This window comes from Tupaia chinensis, unplaced genomic scaffold, assembly GCF_000334495.1.
Source record: "Tupaia chinensis unplaced genomic scaffold, TupChi_1.0 Scaffold144702_1, whole genome shotgun sequence".
NCBI classification, from domain to species: Eukaryota; Metazoa; Chordata; class Mammalia; order Scandentia; family Tupaiidae; genus Tupaia; species Tupaia belangeri.
In genome coordinates, this window is record NW_006204563.1 from 3,188,719 (window position 1) to 3,212,930 (window position 24,212).

At 39.3% G+C, this 24,212-nt stretch overlaps 1 protein-coding gene across 5 annotated transcripts in view; it reads left to right on the forward strand.

Annotated features, from left to right (window-relative positions):
- EPS8 (EGFR pathway substrate 8, signaling adaptor) overlaps positions 1-24,212 on the forward strand; it is a 209,188-nt gene that overhangs the window by 106,053 nt on the left and 78,923 nt on the right. For 3 of the 5 annotated variants that reach the window (XM_006167330.2, XM_014583770.2, XM_006167332.3), the window contains 2 exons: positions 16,847-16,926; positions 19,235-19,311. In XM_006167330.2, coding sequence (XP_006167392.1) covers positions 16,868-16,926; positions 19,235-19,311 — 136 coding nt within the window. In that variant the 5' untranslated portion in view covers positions 16,847-16,867. Of the gene's footprint in view, positions 1-6,277; positions 6,506-12,854; positions 12,878-16,846; positions 16,927-19,234; positions 19,312-24,212 lie in introns of those variants that run through there. The other 2 variants (XM_006167331.2, XM_027767813.1) reach the window with 2 other exon arrangements.

The following is a 24,212-nucleotide window of genomic DNA, read 5'->3' on the forward strand; positions in this document are numbered from 1 at the left end:
GTCAACCACAGTTAGAGTCCTGGACCTGAAGGCTTAAAACTCACAGTGTGCTCAAAATGCCAAGAGAAGAATGTAGGAGAAGGGATTGAAGTGTGGCCATCCCCCCATGAGGTGATTTCTCACTTTCTGTCTCTGTCTCTCTGGCAACTACACGTGCCCTATAGCAAAAAATCTCTCTTTAAAAAAATGTTATTTCTTTTATTTCTTGATGAAATTATTCTTTCCTTTTTAAAAAAAGAATTACTTATTTTATTCATTATTATTATTTTTAAATTTACTATAGGGCACAGCACATGTGTCACCAGAGAGATACAGAGAGAGAAAGTGAGAAAGCAGGCCACCCGGTCCAGGGTGCAAACTATAGTCATGTGGGAGTCCAGCACCTTATCCACCATGCCACCACCTGGCCCCTAGGACACGATTCTTTCCATCATGCGTGTATCTCCATGCTTTGTAAAACACATGGTTCCTCAAAGTTGGATATAAAAGTCACTTCTAGTTTTATTGGTTGCCTTTATACCATTGGAAATATATTCTTATATAGAAATATTTGGGAATAGTATGAAGTTCCTGGACAAAAGTTAAGGTCATGCCCTTCTGTTTTTGAATTTTGTGACCCTTTTGAAACTCTAGGATCCTTTATTTATATCCAGTAATCCTGATTATCTCTTGTCTTTACTTCATGAACTGTCAGAAGCCATTTTTTTTTCTTTTTCGTGTGTCATTAATGCTAGACTATTGGTTCTTTTTCTATATGAACATACGGAATATAATTTGCAATAAATTTATAGCTAAAGGAAAAAGTAACTCCTGTATTTCTTTATGATGTTAAGTGACCATATAATTTTGGGTACAGAAAATAACTCTGTAACCATTATGTTTTTTTATGTGGAAAAGCGGTTGAACTTTATTCCTCATGGACTACTTATTAGCTCTTTGACATCGGGTATATCATTAAACTTTGTATTTAGCTTAGCCATCTGTAATGTGAGGATGATGATGATAATAGTAATAATAACACCCCTCTTCCTTAGGGGTGTTATGGCAATTGGAAGTAATCCATGGGACACACTTAGCATTTGTGCCTACCACAGGCTGGCTGTCAACCACAGCCAATCCTGCTGTGGCTCCTCCCTCCCTTCTCCCTACTGGCACCACCGTTAGCAATAGTGGTGCTAGTGTTCTCTTCGTGCTCGATTTTATAAAATTATTGGGCTTAAAACAAGGACAGTTGTGTTGACTGAATGAAACCTAGTTTATTTAATCAAGAGCTGGCATAATTTGGGGGGTTATTTATAAAAGTGAATCTTATTCTTTTTGTGGGCAACACATTTTACTTAAATCAGGTTGTGCTTGCATCCCAAGTTGTCCCCTCCTCAGTCTGTGGGCCATTTTCCCAGTTGCTTAGAGATGGGAACTGTAGGAACAGAAAGAAAGAAATGCCAAGGTAACATTGCCAGTCCTTGGGATAACTCCTTCTCCAAATGTCCTCTTCCCTCTGACCTCAAATAGCCTTGTTACCCAAACAAATTATCTGAAATTCCCTAACACAAATCCTCCCAATATGATCCAGTAATATGTAGGTTTTTGGTGATCGTCTTTTTCCCTGCTGATCCAAATACCTTTTTTAACTTATTAATTCACTATAGAGGGTTGTGTTTCTGTTCTGTGCTCATTCCAGAGTGCTTAGGTCTAGGAATGCAATTCCTGGTGAATATTTTTTGGGGGTTTATAAATTGACGTTGCCCCCAAAGTGGACATGCTACTATTAAAAAACCCATTTTTGCCCAAATAGAATAGTAGTTCAATTGTTTTTCTCTGACTTCCTAACTCATCAAATCCAGGTTCTTGAATTGGAATTACCTAAGGTTGGCATTTTATAAGTTTTGCTTTGTGCTTCTTTATCCCTACTCTCTTTCACTTTGTTTTGTTTAAATTCAAATTATTACCTGAAATAGGGTATATCTCAGCATTTCTTGTTCAGAGTTATTTTTGCCTTTTTTTTTTTTTTTTCGGTCAACAGAGTATCTTGTGTGCAGCAGTCTTAAAATGTTGAAAGCACTTTCAACACCTGCATACATCTTTCGCTTCAATAGTTCGCTACCTTTCCAAATTTTAAATAAGAAAATCCTGACAAAACATTTTAAGAATGACTCTCTCAGTCCGTACTTTTTAAAAGTTCCTTACTAGATGGGCCAACCGCTCTGGTGCAACCAGTATGGTCCTGGGCTGCCGACCTGGAAGCCACATGCTGACCGTGGTTTGAGTGCTCTGCCTATTAGGCCTGAAAAACACGTGAGCCCAGAGTCCTGGTTGACTGCAGGACTGCAGGACTGCAGGAAGGAGGTCGCCGAGTGACTGAGCCCTGTGGAGGGTACTTCCTATTTCTTCTCTCTGTTTCTCTTATACATGCACACAAATTCTTTCATTAAAAAGAAAAAGTAAATAGAAGTTCACAACTATTTTTTACTTAGACTGTATTTCTATCCTTACAAACATAGTTTTTTTTTTCTTTCTCTTGTAAGCAATTGACAGATGTTATAATGTTATATTTCTTGGTTTACTTTTCCCATGCTGCCTTTGCACTAGATTTTTTTTTTTTAAAGAGGTGTTTGCTATAGGGTGTGTGCACTCACCAGCCAGACAGAGACACAGAAAGCGAGAAATCACCCCCCAGGGGGGATGGCCACACCGCAATCCCTTCTCCTCCATTCTCCTCTCAGGATCTTGGGCACGCATGCACACGCGCCTGGTGTGAGTTTCAAGCCACCAGGTCCGAGACGCGAACCGCAGTTGACTACGCGGGAGTCCAGCAACATAACCATTGTAAGCTCTGTGTCAGTAGGAACCAAGTCCATTCAGGTCCATTTTGTTAACTGTGCACTCACTATCTATCTAGAGGTATCCTGTCTAATATGGTAGTCATTGGCTATATGTGGTTATCTATATTTAAATTAAAACTAATTTAAAACTTTTGTTTTTAAATTTTTTTTTGAGATTTTTATGTCATGGGGCACATGCATTTGTCAGAGAGAGACAGAAAGGGTCAAAGAGAGGGAAAATGAGAAATTACTCCCTGGGGGTGAATGGCCACAGTGCAGTCCCTTCTCTTCCATACTTCTCTTTGGATTTGGGGCCCATATGTACATGTGTCTGGTATGATTCCCAAGCTGCTGGGTCCAGGACTTGAACCATAGTCAGCCATGTAGGAATCCAGCACCTTAACTTTCACCCCACCTACTGGCCCCCAAATTACTAGGTTGTTGGAAAAGTCATGATGCATTTTTGCATAGAAAACAGCAAAATATGTCATGACTTTTCCAACAATCCAGTCATTTAACTTTAATACAATTTAAAATCCAGAGATTTTAAATATATTATATGGCATTTAAATATATTTTATGGCATAGAGATAAAATGTGATACTCTGCAAGGCAAACCTGGTTGGGAAGGTTCCCAGTTCAAGTCTGGGGCCTCTCCTACGTGTGCCAGGCATACATTTGTCCATGATCCATGGCTGAGGGCTGCGGTGGGAATCAAAATGTTAGGAACCTACATTGGATGCTATTTTCCTCTCTCTCTTTGTTTCTCTTGCTCATGGGTGACATAAATAAGTAAGCATAAACAAATGTAAAATTCAGTTCCCCAATGGTCCTGGCTGCATTTCAAGTGCTCAACGCTTGTGCACAGCCTCTGGGCTGAGCAGTGTCCACCTCGCCCATGTCCGTCGTTGAAGAAAGCTGTGTATGGACAGTGTCCACTCTAGCACTGACGGGCACGACGGGCACAGAGTACAGACTTGTTCCGCGAGTGAGCCAGTGAGTGAATGAGTTCTCAGATTGTTTCATGTCCATTAACGCCTAATGAATCTTACTCGAATAATCATTTATAAAGAGCATTTTGACTGTCAGTTAATCAATTTGACATTTCTCCAGCTAACTTCAAAATGCTGGATTTATGATTATTAAAAGGAAGTTAAGGGCCAGCCTCATGGCCTGCGGGTTAAGGCAGCTAGATCCCACAGGACCAACCATGCAGTTTGAGTCTTGGCCCTGGTGGATTGAAAAACATATCACGTGTGTATGTGTGTGTGTGTGTGTGTGTGTGCATGAACTCACACACACATGTGCCCAGAATCCTGACAAGATGGAGAAATAGAAGAAAAGGGATTGCAGTGTGACCACACCCATTTGGGGGGTACTTTCTCCTCCTTCTGTCTCTGTCTCTAGCAAGCTTATGTACCCTCTGGCAAATTAAAAAAAAAAAAAAAAGAAAGAAAAAGAAAAGAAAAACACACAGAAACTATAAAATAGTGTTTAAAGCGTGAATAGTGGTCACTTCATAGCCATGATATACATTAACTGTCAGTATCATGGCCAAGTTATCTTTACTTTTGACTTTTTTTTTTTTTTTTTTAAGGCATGTTCTCACTGTGTTGAGATCCTCCTGCCTCAGCCTTCTGAGGTCAGACAACAGGCAAGTGCCACCATGTCTGGTTCTGCTAGACAGGGTCTGTCCCCACTGCCTGTGTGAGCGGCTAGGACTACAAGCGCACACATGCACAGGGCTTTTAACGCGGGCCAGGAATCGAGCCAGGGCCTCCTGTGTGGCCTCAGCCTGCTGAGTAGCAGGGTTTACCAGGGTGCCTCACTGTGGCTCTGCCTGTTTTTAACTTCTGTCAGTAGCAGATTCCTCATTAAAACGGGAATAAGAAATGCTTATAATCTCTTAAGGATATAAACATTAAGTACGTTATTGCAGGCAATATACTTGGCACAGTGGCTGACATATAGGGATTCTTAATAAATGAGCGTTATTGTTTTATAATCATGAAATAATGAGATATGCCTAAATTTATCCCAGTCCATAGCTAATTTCATGGTTGCGAGGCTCTTCACTGCTATTATTGAGAACTTCCATTGTTATAATTTAGCAGACATTTTTCAGAGGCAGTACTAGCCACAATCAAAGCTTATAATTAGTGCCTTCTAAATATGATATTTAATGGCCTTAATTAAATTTTTTTCCTATTGCATTTAACTTTTTTCTTCCTTTAACTTTTATGACTGTGTCTATATGTAAATTCTTAAGAAATTTTTATATACTGTTATGGGAAACTTGAATTTTACAACTAACACACAGATAGCTCTGCTTTTTGTTTTGGGGTAGCTCAAAGAATTGGTTCCCAGCTATATCCATTCAAATGAATCTCTCTTTTGAAAAAAGAATTTAAGTCTGAATCATTAAATTTGGTGAATTAATGGTTCTTTACCTAAAGATGAACTTCAGGTCTCATTTAGGCTTTAAACGTTTGTATTTATAGCTGTGATTTAAGGTCAGCCCATGGTGTGGTGGTTAATGTGGCAAGATCCCTCATGGCTGACCATGTGGTTTGAGTCTTAGACCCTGTGGCTTGAGAAACACACCAAGCACACGTTTATGCGTGCCCACAATCCTGGAAGAAGGGAGACGAGAAGGAATTGCAGCCTCCCTGTCTTCCATGGAGGAGTGTTTCTCACTTTCCCTCTTTCCTTCTGCCTCTTTCTGGTGAGCACACATATCCTCTGGCAAATTAAGTAAAACCAAAAAAGATTTGAAAAATAAAGCTCTGAGGTTGGCAGGTGGCATGGTGATTAAGAGCTCTGGACTCCCACAGGCTGACCACAGTTTGAGTCCCAGACCTGATGGCTTACTTTCTCACTTTCTCTCTCTCTCTTTTCCCCCTCTCTGGTCAAACTAAAATAATAATAATAGTAAATAAATAAAGTTTAAAAAGGTAATTCTTAAAAAAACAATAGAGCTGTGACTTAACGTCTAGAAGAGCAGTTAAAGCATGAGTTTGTTGTTTTCACTGCCTGATTTACTTGGGGATATTGCCTCACTTTCATGCATTCACTTTAGTGTCATTGCTTGCCTGGGATTTGAAAACAGCATTTGTTGTTATAATAACTCCAGGCAGTTAAACATACACTACCAAAACATCAGCTGACTTTATCCACCGTGAATTTCCTGCATTTGTTGTGAGACTGTCACCCCAGCTATTGTGGTACCTTTATTTTAAGTATAAACTTGTACTCACATTTCATAGGTCACCTGAACCTCTCAAGTTCACATTAGAGGGGACTTGAATTTTTTTCTCCAAGTTTTTCATTAACAAATAGTTGTTAACGTTTAGGCAATCAAATATGCTACAGGAAAATGGCTGACTATGCAAAGGTGTTTATTTCACTTCTTCCAAATAAAACCACAGGAAGGGGATTTTTAAAGTGCAGAAGCCCAGTGAGGCAGAGCACATCTGGAGAGTCCAGGGATAACTATCACCATCCGTGAGGTCCTGACATCTGAAACCTAAGCTGCTCCTGAGACACACTGAAGAGGAGGGCCGATTTTGCCTCCAGAACCTCTGGGTGGCTCCACAATGAGGAGGAGGCTGGCTGGACACAGGAGGATTCGGGTGTGGCCTGTTGAACGTGAACTTACATCCCAGATGCCTCTCCACACTTAAGTAAGACTGGTAGTTTACTCTATGGAAAATGTGAAGTAGGATGCTCTTGTGTGGGTAAAACAGCACAGAAGTCAGAGAGCGAAGGATTAAGTGAAATATTTACTAAATAGTGAGACCCTCAGTGATTTTCCAACATGTGTTGAGTTTTGAAAACAACATCCATGTGACTGTATAGCTCCATGAAACTTTAGCACATGAGGTGAAGACATAAAGATCCCCAAAACCCAGGAAGAAGAAAATAGGCCCTATATATACATTCTGATGGGGAGTCAGGCACCTAACATTCAGCACATTAAATACAGCAACACTGAACACAATCAATGGCTTCACAATTCCGTATCAAAAATAATTTCCAGTCTACAAACTGTCTGTCATGTGTTAAAGGAAGATTAAATACATTTTTAGTCATGGAGAACTTCAGAAATATACCTTTTTTTTGAGAGGTTTTTGCTATAGGGTGCGTGCACTTGCCAGACAGACAGAGAGACGGAAAGTAAGAAATCACCCCCCAGGGGGGATGGTCACTCCGCAATCCCTTCTCCTCCATTCTCCTCTCTGGATCTTGGGCACGCACGCACATGTGCCCGGTGTGAGTTTTAAGTCACCAGGTCCAGGACTCGAACCACGGTCTACTACATGGGAGTTCAGCGACATAGCCATTACGCTAACTGCTGGTCCCTCCCAGAAATGTACCTTTCTTATACTTGTTCTCAGGAAGTTCCGGAAATGGTCTCCCAAAATAAAAATATAAAAGTATGCAAGGAGCAGACTTGGGATTCCGGAATTCAGGGTCCAGGGCTGGAACGCACAGAGTAACAAAAAATTTGGATCCCACGCAACGCTGTGCAGTAGGAGAGCTGGAGAAGAATCAGTTCAGATGAAGCAGGAATATATGGGGAACTGGAAGAGGCCGGCCAAGAGATATTGATGACAGAATAATGGAATAGATGCTGTTAAAGTGTATTAAAAGAAGGCTTTTGTTTGTGCTGGAGAATAAAGGAGAGGAGGGGAGGGAAGAGGTGGGGAGGGGAGGGGAGGAGATAAGAGTACATGGGGAACTAAGAGTCGGGAGGAAGATAATTATCAACAAAGCGAAGACAAAAGGTTATTAAAAAAAAGAATATGTAATTCTTAGTATATGGCGAAGAACATTGACCTTGGCACCATAAATAAACACTCAATTTTAATTTTAAAAAAGTGATGTGATTCTAATTTGCGCTCCGATATGGAGTCTCACTTAATCTCCAGCCTCCTTCCTCATTACTTCCTACCACTTACGTTATTCTTCAGTAATTCCAAACTGCCAGTGATTTCCTAAATGCCCAGGTCTGTCTCTTACCTTTGTTCTTGCTTTTTCTTTTTTCTTTTTTCTTTTCTAGCTTACTCAGTTCATGCATCATAGCCTGTGAAGTAAGGTTTCTAAGAACTGAATCCGCTGCTCTCCCCAGTACGAGGAGGTGCCCACCCTGCAACCTGTCCTTACACTTGCACATTGAACAAAAAATGATCCTTTTAATGTCTCTCGCCCTGTATATGTTGCTAGAAACCTTTGCCTGGCCTTGTTTGGTCCCATTGTTCTTTTGGGGAAATTTTGTTCTTTAGATCCGTCCCTCATTAGTTTCCCTCACACTTTATATATTGCTGTCCTTGCATTGTCTAAAATGTGCTCTTTTCTTTAGAATGCGTATTTTCCTGCTTCAAATTTCTTCATAACAGAGAAGCATTTTTGGAGAAGGTTTTGTTAGTCCTAGGGCTGCTGTGGATTGAACGAGGAGACAGAGGTTTGTTTTCTTGATAGGATTACTTGCTGACAACCCAAATTAGTTTTGTATTCAGCAAAATGTAGTCAATTACTAGAATTTTTGTTATTGTTGTTGTTTGACGTTGGCTCTTCTTTGTTGCCTCTTTTTCTAATAGCACATTCTTGACAATGAATGAGAAATAGTATTTTAAAAGGAGTGTATTTTTGTGTGTGTGTGTGTGAGCCACATGTTAAGAGGCACAGAATAATAGAAATAAGGAATGACTCCAGAGGTTTACCTTATCTGTCCAGGAACTTACAAAGTTAGACGTGTTGCACGTGATACATGCGGATTCCTCAAGAAGTATAGAGCAAGTGCCTGCTCCCACGTGGCAGTGGGATTTGTAAAACCATATCTTGCTAAAAGAGAACCAATTGAAACAATGAATAATTCTTAAAAAGGTATGATATCTGTGTCATTTTATCAAATCAATGTTTGAATAAGGCAGCCAGGAAGAGATGAAGTTGAGACAACAAATACCATTTTATAAAGCATACAAGAAGCAGTTTGGGGGGTAGAGTAAACCTACATGATAATACACTAGAAAGCTTTATTTCCCCCCTTTTTTTTTAGAATTTTTTTTTTTTTGCTTTAGGGTTTGTGCACTTGCCAGAGAGAGAGAGAGAGAGAGAGACAGAGGTAGAGACAGAGACATTGAGAGGGAAAGTAAGAAATCACTCCCCAGTGGGATGGCCATACCACAATCCCTTCTTCTACATTCTCCTCCTGGGATCTTGGGCATGCATGCATGCATATATGCCCGGTGTGAGCTTCAAGCCACCGGGTCCAGGACTCAAACCAGAGTTGGCCATATGGGAGTCCAGCAGCATAACCACTATACCATCTGCTGACCCCTATTTTCTCCATTTTATAAGTAGAATTCCATTGCTTCAGGAAAGTCCTATGTGATTTACTAATTCAGTGTTTACTTGTAACAATCTTGTGTCTGTGTTTATCATTTACAAAAGTAAAATGAATTCAGTACAACAGTTGCATGGGGGTGACAATGTTTACTTTACAGGTTGTAATAATTTATAAAAATAGGTTCCACATTTTGTAAAACATTGGTCCTCTTAAAGAGCTGGACTGAAAATGCAGAGTGAATCACCTGCAGTGTTTCACCTACCACTTGTCCTTTGCTCTGGGTAACGCTGGAGAAGGTAATCATGTGACAACATGGTGGTTAAATATTAAAATGTATATCCCATCTGCACCTGCAATGTTTTATGATTTACTATTGCTAGAGATCATTTAACACACGAGAGTGAAATTTGAATTCAGGAGTTCCAGTCTCAATGTAGATGGTACACCAGCGTCTCCTTCCTGCCCCCTCTGTAACCACCACTCCACGTCTGCTTCTCTGAGCTGAGCTTTCTCAGCTTCCACAGACAAGTGTGGTCCTGCAGTACCTGTCTCTCTTTACCTGGCTTTGTGAACAAGTACAAAGGTTCGGTTTGCGAAGAGTCAATTCTGGTGTTCTAGAACACAGCGCAGTGACTATGATGAATAATTATGTATTACATATTTCAGAATAGCTAAGAGAGGACTTTAAATGTTTTCAGAAGACATGATAAATATTTGAGATGAATGGAGATATGATTCAGCCTGATTTAATCATTCCATAATGTATTCATGTGTTGCAATGCCACATCGTACCCATAAATATATCTAATTACTATTTGTCAGTTAAAAATGAAGTAAAACTTTAAAAATGAGATTATTTTGGAGCAAAATAAAATAAAACTTTTAAAAAGAGATGATTCAGGAGATGTTTTGCTGTTTTTCTCCCCAGCCAGGTATGTCAGGCCTTGGTAGCTTTTTAATCTGCTTGCCTTTGTGAAATATGTTGAACTGTGCAAATTTCACTTATGGTGCTACTACGGAAAAAGGATAGCTAGCCACAAAAATATATCATTTGTGATCTCATTGTTCTCACTGCCTTTGTTGTATACTGGTTAATGACACAAAGCTTAATTTAGAAACCTCCCACTAAGGATCATAGAATATCAGTGAATACTTAACTCTCAGGACTGATTTAGAAAAAGTAGAGATTAGAGAAAAATGTTACTGGGGTGGGATGGGTGACACACATCTCTCTACTCCTTATTTTAAAATGCCGTTCTCTGAAATATGTTCAGTTGAGAACTGAATTGGCAGAATACAATTCAGTTTTATTCTTATCGTGGGAGAAAATAGCCACAGTGAATAGTCTCTAAGAATGCATACCCAAGGCACTTTTGCTTCTTAGAAGAATTAAACTTCTTAGATGACGTTTACTTTTGAAAATTCTGATCATCTTTTGATGGTGCTAGCCAAAGTTCTTTGGGAAGCATTGGGTCTTTCATGCTCTGATTTCTCTTGCCATCTTTTTGTTTGTTTGTTTGTTTGTTTAAAGCAGTATTTTATACTGAGTCCAAAACTGAAGTGTAGCTTAGTTCTTGTCTGGATCACCTGAAATAAGAATTTTACAGAGAACAGTTAATCAAGAGTTTCTATTTGTTGCATCTGAGCCTCTTCACTTTTCCATCATTTTAATAAAAGATACACAGAATAAGTAAATAAATGGAAAAGTCTCCTGTACAGAAGTATTCCAAATAGTTTACGTAGATATTCCCTCCTCAAGGAAGTGGAGAGGTAGATAATTCACTCTCTCCTTGAGCATGGGCTGGTGTCCTCCCAAAGGGTACCGGGTGGTGGTGAGGGAAGCTACTTTACAGAGGGAAAGCTGACAAATGTCTCAACCAGTGGTCAAGGTTACCAAACAATGATGCTACGATGTGATGAGAAGAACACATTACCTTTGTGGTCTCCCCCTCCAAACCCAGTACTGCAACTTCAGGGTAAGCGTGAGAAAAATGTTAGATAAATTCCTGTTACGGGGCATCCTACAGAGTATCAAAATATGGTACCTCACAAAACTGTGAGTTGAGTCGTGTCCTCTGAAAAGGTATGGCCATATCCTACTCCTGCATCTATGTATGTGATGTCATGTGGAAGGGACCCTGCAGATGTAATTAAGATGATGTCTTACTGGATTGGAGTGAACTCTGCTTCAGTGACTGGTGTTGTTAAAAAGGAGGGAAATTTGGACAGAGATACACACCCAGGAGAGAAAGCTATGCAAAGAAGGAGGCAGAGACTACAGCGGTACCTCCATAAGCCCAGCAACACCAAGGATTGCCAGTGATCACCAGAGGCCGAGGGGGCAAAGAAGGATTCTTTTCAGAGCCTGAAAAGAGCACACCCTGGCACCCCTGCAGATATTTTATTTCAGACTTCTATTTCCAGAACTGTGACAGAATAAATTTCTATCTTTTTAAAGAATTATTTTTTATTTAACTTTATTTATTTTGATTTGACTAGAGAGGGACAGAGAGAAAGAGCGAGAGAAAGTGAGAAAGTGAGAAAGCAAGCCACCAGGTCCAGGACTTGAACTGTGGTCGACCTTGTGGGAGTCTAGTGTCCTTAACCACCATGCCGGCTGCCGGCCCCAAATTCTATTGTTGTAAGCCACCATGATATACTATGGTAGCTCTAGAAAACTTTATCATACCCCTTTAAGTCAATCAAGGATCTAAGATAGTTATTTAAAGAGATGGCAGTTTATTATAGCTGTCATATTGTGAGGCCATCTGTAAGTCTGCTGTTACTCCTAGAAGCAAGATGATCAGGGAGATGCACATTTCAATAAAAGTTTATATTTAAACCTCTATAGGCGAGGCACGTGTGAAAGGAAAACTCACCCAGACACAAATACATGAAGACTTCAGTTGAAATTCCTCATTACTTGTGGGACTGAAAGAAAGTCTTGCTAGGAAGTAGTTCAAGAGCTAATGTAAGCACCACCTCTGTCTACACCTGACTGACCAGGGCGGGGTTAGGGGACTGGTAACAGAGGTCGAGGCTATTTCTTGTGTCTCTAAAGCTCATCCCCTTTCCTACCATATTTTTATTTTTGTTGGGAGAGTCCAGCTAAATTGGAGGCATATTTCCTAATTTCTCCTTTGATACAGATTTACTTTTAATGGAAGATACACAGACAATAGGCAAACGTATGGGCATCACGTACTATTTACATGGAGACAAAGTACTCAGAAGACTCACTGGTTTTTGGTTAGAAAATGTCTCAACTGTGATAAAAACTTAACCCAAAAAGTAATTCAAATAAATACCAGGATATTTAACCAGTGAAAAATTGGTATCAAAGCTCAATGAACCTTAACTGATGCATTTTGAGTATTATTATTAAAGTGTTTAGTATGCGATGTTTCTGACCTTTTTTTTTTTTTTTATAGCATTCTTCAGTGAATAAATAGTATGTTTACATAGCAATAAAGTCACTCCACAAAAGAGTGGAACTATTGCTGTTGTGATATCCCCTTCCAAAAAGTGAATTCTTTTCTCTTTCTGAAACTAGCGTTTTTAGTTCCTTATTTTAAGAAAAGTTGTTGACTAAAGAATATCATTGGAGCACTCGAGTAAAAAGAAAAGAAAACTTTCAGAGTGTGTACAGTTGTCAAACTCGCAATGTAATTTACTGGAAAGAACGTGGGATCCAGATCAGCCAGATGTGAGTTTGAACCCTACTCCTAAATGACCTAACTGCTTTGAGGCTTCATTTTACCTACAGTGTAGAGCTGCTAACTATTTTATAGGATGGTTCTAAGGATACAATGAAGTGAGGTTTGTAATATGTCACACGAAATGGGGGCTTCCTGAATGTTGTTTGCTTTTTCTTTTTCCTTTGTGTTTTCCTCCACTTGCTGGAGTTGTTGTAAGGAAAAGATATGGCATCCCCTGCTCAGTGATTGATGGCACTATAGAATTTTTTATCATTTCAAAACACCACTCGAATGGCACTCAGTGTTTTTGTCCCCATTGATTTATGTATAAAATAAGAATAAAAAAGGTGGGGCCGGCAGGTGACATGATAGTGAAGTGTACAGAGAGTGCTTTTGATCCCCAGAGAAGAGTGGAGAAGGGATTGCAGCATAGCCATCCTCCCTGGGGGGTGGGGGGGTGATTTCTCGCTTTCTGTCTCTCTGTCTCTCTGTCTTTCTGGCGAGCACACACGCCCTATAGCAAAAACCTCTCCAAACTAACAAACAAAAAGTCCTTTTTTCCTATGGCCTAGAAATTATTTTGGTAACTTACAAGTGTTAGCCACTGCTATTAGTATTCAACAGAATCATGTTTTTATGAGTTTTCCAAGTTTATTCACAAAATAAAAAGTCTTCGTTACTTTATGTTAGACCAAATAACATAGAAAATAAATTGTGACATCTTTACTGACTAAACTGGTAAGAGGTGGAAATAAATAGCTCCAGGGACTGGATAGTGAGGGAACAATAAAAACTTGACTCTCTGCAAGGCTGACCCATGTGGGAATGTTCCAGGTTCATGACCACAGACTTTCCTGAGTACCCTGGGCGCCCATGTGTGTGCTGAGGCTGAGGGTGGCTCACAGCATCTAGAACCTGTCAGAGGTGCTGTTTCTCTCTCTCTTTTGTTCATATAAGAACTAAACTTTTTTAGAAAGCTCTAGAGGAGGGACCAGCAGATGGTGTAATGGCCGAGTCACTGAACTCCCACGTAGTTGACCACAGTTTGAGTCTTGGACCTGTGACTTAATACTCATGCTGAGCACATGTGCATGCATGCCCAAGATCCCAGGGGGTGAATGGAGGAGAAAGGGTTGTGGAGTGACCACCCTCCACCCCAGAGGGGTGATTTCTCACTTTCTGTTTCTCTCTCTCTCTCTGTTTCTCTGGCAAATGCACATGCCCTATAGCAAAAATCTCTTTCTTAAAAAAAAAAGAAAAGAAAAGAAAAAAAAAAACTTTATAAGTGACAGAATGTGTGAAGATTTTGAAGGTTAAAACAGATTTTTAAATTATTATTATGTTATAACCCAAATCATTGGTTGACAGTCACAAAGTATTGCTTGGTAGAAATTAATTCCAATGGTCCTTTAGTTAAAAACCTAAATCATGAAAATACTCTACCTCTTTAGTTATAAATTAGATGGGAGATATAAATTAAATTGAAATTTGGGTATAAATACTTTAAGATACTCTGTTAAACCTCAAGTGTAATGTGCCTGACATTTTCTGAGAGAACAAGTCATTTGAAGGACAGACACTTTAGTGTGCAAAGAGCTGGTAGTTGGGTGTTAGCTAGATTGGGTCGGCAGTATTCTAATACTACGTCATAGTTATGTACTCTTCAGCACTTTGAAAATTCATAACACATGCGATCAAGAGCAAAGCAAAGCAAACCTAACATTGCATATATTTCTACTTGGAACTCTAAATTTTCTAATGCAAATTTAACTTTCTGGGTTAGTCTTTTTATAGCCTCATGTTTGCTTCTTACAGTGATTTTTTTGTACATTCTATTTACTTTAAAAATTGCAGTGTTTAACGTTTTTTTGTGTGCTGAACTCAGATCTTAAATTTATCATTCTTATCCTTGTAATTACCAAAGAATGTTATTTTCTGTAGGAAATATGAAGAAAATTATAGTAATTGTGACTTATAAAAAGTGTTTTCGTAATAAAATTGATGCTCTCATTCCAATCGAATAGTTGTAAGCTATTATGATGGTCTTAGTGTACACATTTAATAGAATTAAATAGTAAATTTGGTATAATTAACCACATTTATGAGTCCTTAAAGTGATAAAGAAGGTTTAGTCTCTTCCGTTTTTAAGTTGTTTCAGTAGTTTAGGAGAATAAATACACTGGACCAGCTTGTGGTCTGGCTGTTAAAGTGGCTGGATCCCATCTGGCCAACTGTGTGGTTTGAGTTTGGGACCCTGAGGCATGGCCCCCAAACCCAAAAGGATGGATAATGGAAGAGAAGGGCTTGTGCTGACGATGTCCCGTGGGGGGAGCTTTCTTGCTTCTCCTCTGTCTCCTATTCTCTCTCTCCGGCAAGCACAGCTGCCCTCTGGCAAATTTTTAAATAAATAAATACACCTAAAATTATTCAGTAAGAGTTGATTATTCTTTAAAATTATGTCTATGGCTTACATAGGTATACATTATCTTCCGAAAGCCTAGAGGAAATAAAACACACATTCGTAACGGTCTCCTTTGCGAAGTATGCACTGTCATTGCTGTATTTAAGTCTTTGAAGACCTCTGTATTACCCAGTGAGCCACTGTGACGAGGAAAATCCAGTTGCCAAATGTGTAAAGTTTTTGTATTTATATTTAAAATTCATTTTAGCAAATTGACATTTTCTATTCCCCTTTCTAACATTCTTGTACTCTGACAGATCACTATTTCGAACCAAAACACAAACCATGCATTTATTTGACTGTCATGAAGAATTAAACATGAAAAGATGAGATGCTGTGACTATCACTTTTCATTAAAACCAACTGCTGTGGGTTTAAAATGCAAACTAGATCAAAATCAGCACAAACCCTCGGGGTTTAATTTATATACTGAATGAACTACCTTGTCTGGAAAGAGCACTTTTTTTTTTTTTTTTTAACTTTGGAAGAAACTTGCACGTCTGCCTCATTTGATCTTTACACTTACCCTGTGAGTTTGGAAGACCAAGAATTCTCTCTATCTTATGGATGAGAAAATTGAGACAGAGGCTTCATTGACTTGCCTGGGCCAACTAGTGCTAGAGATAGTGTTAGAATCCAGGCCTCTGAGAATGCTAGTGTCCTTAGCCCCATTAGCCCTAGTCGATAATAGTCGATAATATTATTTTAGGCTCCTGTCCTCCTCTAGATTCTAGAATGTAGCAATGTTATAGCAACCTAGTTACTCTTATTAAGTACTATAGGCTATTAGAGCCAATCGTGAAACATTTAGGATTTTGGTAGTTACTTTTTGTCATAAGGTGTGTGTGCCTGCCAGACAAAGATAGAGAGATAGAAAGTGAGAAATCATCCTCCCTGGGGCGTATGGCCATGCTGCAATCCCTTCTCCATTCTTCTCTCAGGATCTTGGGCACACATGCCTGGCATGAGTTTTAAGCTACCAGGTCTGGGACTAGAACCATGGCCGACTATGTGAGAGTCCAGCAACGTATCCATTACACCATCTGCTGGTCCCAATAGTTATCTGTCAATGATAGGGCTCTGTGTGATAGTTTTTCCTTACTGTACTTTTCTATATTTCTCAAGATTTTTCAAATTGAACGAGTCTGTTACTTTTATAATGGAACAATAAACAAAATAACATCTCATAAAGTTGCAGTTAATTATAACTTGTGTAGGATAGAGAATTATGCCTATATACCTAAAGGACTCAAAACTGTATTTTAGGCTTTTCTTCTATCTGAATTTGCTTATAATCTTGTCATATTAATATTACATGCCAGTTGGATCTTTGTGGAAATGCCTGCTTATATTGCTTAATCTTAAACATGTTGAGAGTGAAGATCTCTATCTTAGTAGAATCATTCCTAGCAATGATGCTTATTTCTTGAATGAATAACTTTTGAAACTGAAGTGTCTCTATCCATTTATTGCCCTTAATCTATGTGCTTTTCTTTTCTTTTTTTTTTTTTTTTAGAACATAGGAGGGAAAGTCACAATGAACGGTCATATTTCTAATCACCCCGGTGGTTATGGGATGTACCCATCTCAAGTGAAGTAAGTTGAAAGACTTCTATTGAAAAAAAATTTTTTTTTGAGATTTGATTTGGTGGTTTTAATTGTCTCATATTTAAATGAAAAGATTAGTTTTATTTCTTTATGTAGTTCATCCCTCGGTAATATATAATATCTTTGTATTATTAACACATGTTATCATTACAGGTTTACTGTATCTGGTGAAAACAAAATGGTTAAGAAATAGCCCTAGTAATAGTAATCTCATAGTTGGAAGAGGTTTCTTTCTGATATTTTGATGTATTATTCCTACTCATAGTTGAATATGTACTCTAATTCAGAGCATTGAGTTTTTCAGGAGCATTTTATTTTTCGTACTAACATTTGTAAAATATTGGCATTCAAAGAGAGGCAAGTGCCATTTAGTCCAGACTATCAAGATGTTGATCATTGTATAAAACAAAAACAAAAGATCAAATAACAAAACACTTCCAGTGGTTCTGGGTTTAATTGGAAATGATAAGCCTGACTTAAGTGGTCGTTGTCCTATTTGTGGTTAATTTTGTTGTTTGATATTAGCTAGTGTGGAACACATTTCATGCATCATTTTTCAGCACAGGTAATACTCACTATAGAGTATTTTAAAGAATAAAAATGTAGTCCGTGAGCATTTGTAGAAAGTCCTCGTCTGCCTCTGTTTCTCCGGCCATCATCTGTTTGGCACACACCATGTCCGTGTGTTTCCCCTCAGACTCTATTCTGCTTCTGGAATCAGTTGCAAGTATCTTTTCCTCATTGGTTCTCCACCTGCTGAGTTTCTGTCCATTCTTTTCGATTCTGCTTAACTGTCAACTTCGTGGTCAAGTCTTCCCGGACATCCTGATAGAAAGCTAGTCCTACTTTGGCCAGCTGCAGTGACACAGCATTAGTTCAACACTCTGTGGTGCTGAGGCCACATGGAAGGGTCCTGAGCTTGCAGGCTGGGATCTCCCAGCAAGTGTGGGAAATGTGCATGTGTGCACGTGTGCCCATCATCCTGGCTGGTAGAGACTGGGGGCAGATGATGGTGTGAAGACTCTGTGGGGGTGCCTCCCTGCATCACCATGGGAAAATAAACTTTAAGAAGTTAATCCTTTGGGGCCAGCAGGTGGTGTAGTGGTTAAGATACTGGACTTCCTCATGGCTAATCCCTGTTTGAGTCCCAAGTCTGGTAGCTTGAAACTCATGCCAGGCACATGTGAGTGAGTATGTGCCCAAAATCTCAAGAGGAGAAGGGATTGAGGAGTGACTATCTCCCCCCTGGGGGTGATTTCTCACTTTCTTACTGTCTTGTCTCTCTCCAGCGAATGCATGTGCCCTATGGCTAAAACTTGAGAAAAATGTTAATCCTTCTTGGGCCAGCAGGGGGTGTGGTGGTTAAGGCACTGGATCCCCCATGGCTGACTTTCTGGTTCTAGCCTCAGACCCTGTGGCTTGAAAATCACACCAGGCACATGGGCACATTCCCAAAAATCCCAACAGAAGAAGAGATTGTGGCGTGACCATCCTCCTGGGGGTGATTTTTCCCTTTCCCTCTCTCTGTCTCTCTCTGGCAAGTATACACACCATATGAAAAAAATATATATTAAAAAATTAATCCTTCTATGAGCTGATATATTGGGTCATCTGAAAAGTCATGGCACATTTTCGCATAGAAAAAAATGACCCTATATTTACTAATTTCACTCAGAAATCCCATTCTATTGTATCTGTTTTGCTTACTTATCTTTATTGGCAGTACCCTGTCTCTTACCTCTTCCTTATGCTTATAGGTTTTAGAGATTAATAAATATATACTGAGTAAAGAAATAAGATTCAAGTAAAACTATTTATGTCACATATTGTTATCAAGAGGCTAGATGTAGGGTAAAGCAGGCCATATTTAATGATAAAGTGTTATTTAGGTTGACAGTACCTTAAGTATTTGTGATTTAAGCTGTATAGACCATTGGGAACTTGTTATAACTGCATTATTGCTTAGAACTTGATTCAAATGGCAAACTTAAATTCTTCTAAGATAATTTCAGTCAATCTTGGCAAATCCTCCTGGCTGCCTTTCTGACTTGGCATTAGCGAGGAGGCTGTGATTTGTACTCTCAGCCCTTGCTGGGGCAATGTGGTTTATATTGTCTCTTTACTGCTCACCAGAGCAGTGCCTGGCTGATTTTAACGGACTCAGTTAGTATGAACCCAGTATATTTTTTAAAACACATAATGATTATGATGTGTTAGAATTTTTATTTTCTACCTCTGAATTGTTATTTACTTACTTTGGACTTTACCCCAGCACAATGACCATCTTTTATTACAGTGGCTACGGATCATCACCCACCTTTTCACAGATGGACAGAGAACACAGTTCAAAAACAAGTGCAAAGGCCCTTTATGGTACGTGTGTTTATTTGGTGGAGTGTAATTAGTTTCTAAGCACTTTAACAAATAACATTTTCAAGTCATAGTTTGCACGTATACCCGTTGATGTTCTCTGGAATGAAGTATTGATAGCTGCGTAAAGATGATGTTAAAGAAGGGTTTTACAAATTCTGCCAAACTTTGAAGTCTGTTTGTGGTCACACAGTTTAGGACTGCATTAGCTGAAATGTATCACCATGCTTTTGGAAGTCTTTTGCTTGACATGAATGCCGTAGATATTTTCCCATTCATTATTATTTGTGATATGTTTGCGGCTCTTCATGACTGATCCAGTTGATTGGGTGACAAACTTCTTTCTAATAGCTCGTGAACTTTTGGGGTTGTATCACAGTATGACTAACAGCTCTTATGTAATTTCTGTCTGCACTACAAAATAATCAAATGTTCTTCCTGATCTTTTTCTAATTTTCAGGTCCTTCTCTAGAGTAGTTCACATATAATAATGTATGCCTGTCTGTCTGTCTTTATCTATCTATCTGTCTGTCTATCTGTCTATCTATCTATCTATCTATCTATCTATCTATCTATTATCTATCTATTCTCTATCTATCATCTGTCTATCTATCTATCTATTATCTATTTATCTATCATCTATCTATATAAAGGCAGGATCTCACCGTGTTACAGTCCTCCTGCCTCAGCCTCCTGAGTAACTGGGCCCACGGGCAGGCATAACCACACCTGACTCTTCTAGACAGGGTCTGGCTATGCTGCCCAGCCAGACCTGAGCTTGTGATTGTCCTGCCTCAGCCTCCCACACCACTAGGATTACAGGTGTATGCACTGCATGGCTTCTAGGTGGGACCAGGACTTGAACACAGGCCTCCTGTGTGGTCCCGGCCTATGGAGCACAGCATCCTCAGCACAGTTCCAAAGTTCTGTTTTCAGTGAGCTTAGGAAAATAAATAAAGATAGTAGTTAGGCCTTAACCACAAATGTTAATGTTTATTTTATTAGGAGCAACTTCATACAATCTTAACTCCAAGGATCAAATATCTTTAACTTTTAATTCAGTAAATCTTTATTTCCCCCTCTTTACAATAAACCAAGCTGTGGCCCCCTTTCTAAAGTTAGATAATTTGTCAAAAAATTAGAAAGAAAAAGAAAACTTAATCATCAAAGCAGTGGATACTGAGTAATGGAAGTTGTTCAGTCAAAGCAAAAGCAGACCAGTTGAGCCCAGAGGTCATGACAGCAGTTTTTGGGGATGTTCAAGGTGTTCTGCTTGTTGACTTGCTGGAGGGCCAAAGAATGATAGCGTCTCTTACTGTGAGAGTGTTTTGAGACAGTTAGCTGAAGCTCTAGCAGAAACACGTCTGAGAAAGCTTCACCAGAGAGTGCTTCCCTACCGCAATGCTCCTGGTTATTCCTCTCGTCAAACAGGGGCAGGGCTGTGAGGATTTTAGTGGGAAGCCGTGAGGCATCCACCTTATAGTTCTGATTTGGTGCCTTCTGACTTTTTTTTGTTCCTAATCTTAAACCTTCTTTAAAGGGCACCCATTTTTCTTTAGCTATTAATGGATAAAAAGATTATATTAACATGGTTAATTTTCCAGGACCCTCGTTTCCTCACGAATGGGCTAAATGACTGTACCATCGCCTGTAAAAGTGTTTTGAACTCAGTGGAACTTATGTTGAAAATAAAGTTTATGTTTTTAATTTTCATCTTAAACTTGATTTTAAGAAAATGTGACGATTTTCTGCAAAGTGATGAAAATGAACAGTGTGTAGATAAAAATGGAGGACATAAAGGGGAAAATCCAAGAGACATTTATAAGAAAGAAGACTTAGCAATGTATTGGGCCTAGAAGTAAGATGATCTTAAGTTCTTTGAAGTTTCAGATAAGGTTTCATTCTCTCTATGCCTAATACCTACTACTTCCCCTCAACACACTACACACACACACACACACACACACACACACACACATGCACGAAGCTTTCATGCCAATGGAGTCTCAGGAAATGCCTACAGAATGAGTGACTTAGGTGGATGAATGGTATTTGAAAAATATGTTTTGAACAAAATTTTGTAATAAAGACCTTAATTGAGTTCCTTTAGTTAACCTTGGGAGGGCTTAGCCTCCCTGACTACATAGTTTGAACTTTCCCTTTGTCACCGGAAATTTAGTGGAGAGATTTGTAGCATAGCTTATTTTGTAGAGAGAAAGAGAGAAAGCATCCCAGCAAGGTCTGGTCATGTTGCAATCCCTTGTCCTCCATTTCTCTAGCCTGTCAGGATCCTGAACAAGTGATCCTATGCTTGGTGTGTTTTTCAGGCTGCCAGTCCCAGATTCCAATCTCACTGGGCCACGTGGGATCCGACTCCCTCTGTACACGCTGTTCTATGGGGCGGGGCCTGTCCTTTCACAATTATAAAATTAGATGAATAAATCTAGTTGAATTAATTTGTCTCACTTTATAGTACATTTGCGATACAAGGATACTACTATTTAGTGCATGGATCATGAGTTGTCATCACAGTAGTCACTGTCTATCGCAGACGGACGACAGGCTGGGTGCCCTATTAAAGGCTGCACACAGCTTGTTTTTTGTTGTGAGAACACCTTTCAAGACTGACTGTGTGATGTGCCGTTCGATTGCTGCTAGTGAGTGTGCTCAGAGAGGCAACGTGGGTTTTGGAGGACGAGGGATCTGCGGCTGGATCGTGGTACCTTTCCCAAATGGCTGTTTAGTGTTTTGCGCAAACGATTTCCTTAACCTATTGGCCCTATCTCCTCATCTATAAATAGAGCTGATAATGATACGGTAGTAAATTTATATGAGAAAGCAGAAGTAATGGCTGTACCATGGCAACGTGGAGGGACACTGGAGACCCCCTGTTTATTCTCAGTCCTCACAGCCACATCAAGGCCCTCAATATTTTGATCTTACTTCTGAATGATGTCATACATCTAACCCGAGAGAGAGATACTTGGACAGAATCAACAAGTCACCCTCGCCACATGTTTATTTTTTTATCCTATATTTTTAACCCTATATTCCATTTTTTTAAATTAATTTATTTTTATATACATTCATTCACATCGTTTAGCTTACAATGTGAACACTTCAATATGTGAACAATTTCTCCCCAGTCCCGTTGATCAAAATATCTTCAACCAATAACACCACACCTCCCCATCCCGTCAGTGCTCTGCCTTCGTATCCCTTATATTCCAGACATCATGCCGTATAGTGAGCTAGAAATGTGTCTTTTATAAGCCCCATAAAATTTATTGTGAACTACACTTTTATATGATAATAGATCTGATTTTTTTTGGGGGGGGCTGTGCATTAATTTAATTTTTCAAGAGAAACAAAGTATGCTTCAGTTTTAATAACTCTATTTTGCCATTTCTTCATTATTATATAAAGAATTTCCAAACCAGCATGTGAAAAAGCTTTATAGCACTAACATCCTGACCACTGGCTTAGGAAAATAAAACTTTCATTTTTCTCCTCTATCTGGTAACAGTAACATTTCTTTAACTACTGCCTTTTCCAGTTCATTGGAAATTTTACATTTTTTGTTCTAGCTAGTCTGTCAAAGCCTTTAAGCACTAAAATTTAGAAACCTTTTTAAGGGAAATGGTGGTAAAATGTATTAAATATTCCTTTCCCGTGGGTATGGAACCTGTAATCGCTTGTCAGTGATGCAGAGGGTCCTGGATGTGTACACCAGGCGTGTACTCTGGTGGTCTCGAAGGCTGTGTTCCTTACATTTACACCAAATCATTCAAAATCTTTTCCCTTTTGACTCTTTGAGGCTGCTTTTTTTTCTTTTCTTTCTTTTCTTTTTTTTTTGGAGAGGTTTTTGCTATAGGGCACATGTGCTAGCCAGAAAGACAGAGACAGAGAGATAGAAAGCGGTAGCATAGCTTATTTTGTAGAGAGAAAGAGAGAAAGCATCCCAGCAAGGTCTGGTCATGTTGCAATCCCTTGTCCTCCATTTCTCTAGCCTGTCAGGATCCTGAACAAGTGATCCTATGCTTGGTGTGTTTTTCAGGCTGCCAGTCCCAGATTCCAATCTCACTGGGCCACGTGGGATCCGACTCCCTCTGTACACGCTGTTCTATGGGGCGGGGCCTGTCCTTTCACAATTATAAAATTAGATGAATAAATCTAGTTGAATTAATTTGTCTCACTTTATAGTACATTTGCGATACAAGGATACTACTATTTAGTGCATGGATCATGAGTTGTCATCACAGTAGTCACTGTCTATCGCAGACGGACGACAGGCTGGGTGCCCTATTAAAGGCTGCACACAGCTTGTTTTTTGTTGTGAGAACACCTTTCAAGACTGACTGTGTGATGTGCCGTTCGATTGCTGCTAGTGAGTGTGCTCAGAGAGGCAACGTGGGTTTTGGAGGACGAGGGATCTGCGGCTGGATCGTGGTACCTTTCCCAAATGGCTGTTTAGTGTTTTGCGCAAACGGTTTCCTTTACCTATTGGCCCTATCTCCTCATCTATAAATAGAGCTGATAATGATACGGTAGTAAATTTATATGAGAAAGCAGAAGTAATGGCTGTACCATGGCAACGTGGAGGGACACTGGAGACCCCCTGTTTATTCTCAGTCCTCACAGCCACATCAAGGCCCTCAATATTTTGATCTTACTTCTGAATGATGTCATACATCTAACCCGAGAGAGAGATACTTGGACAGAATCAACAAGTCACCCTCGCCACATGTTTATTTTTTTATCCTATATTTTTAACCCTATATTCCATTTTTTTAAATTAATTTATTTTTATATACATTCATTCACATCGTTTAGCTTACAATGTGAACACTTCAATATGTGAACAATTTCTCCCCAGTCCCGTTGATCAAAATATCTTCAACCAA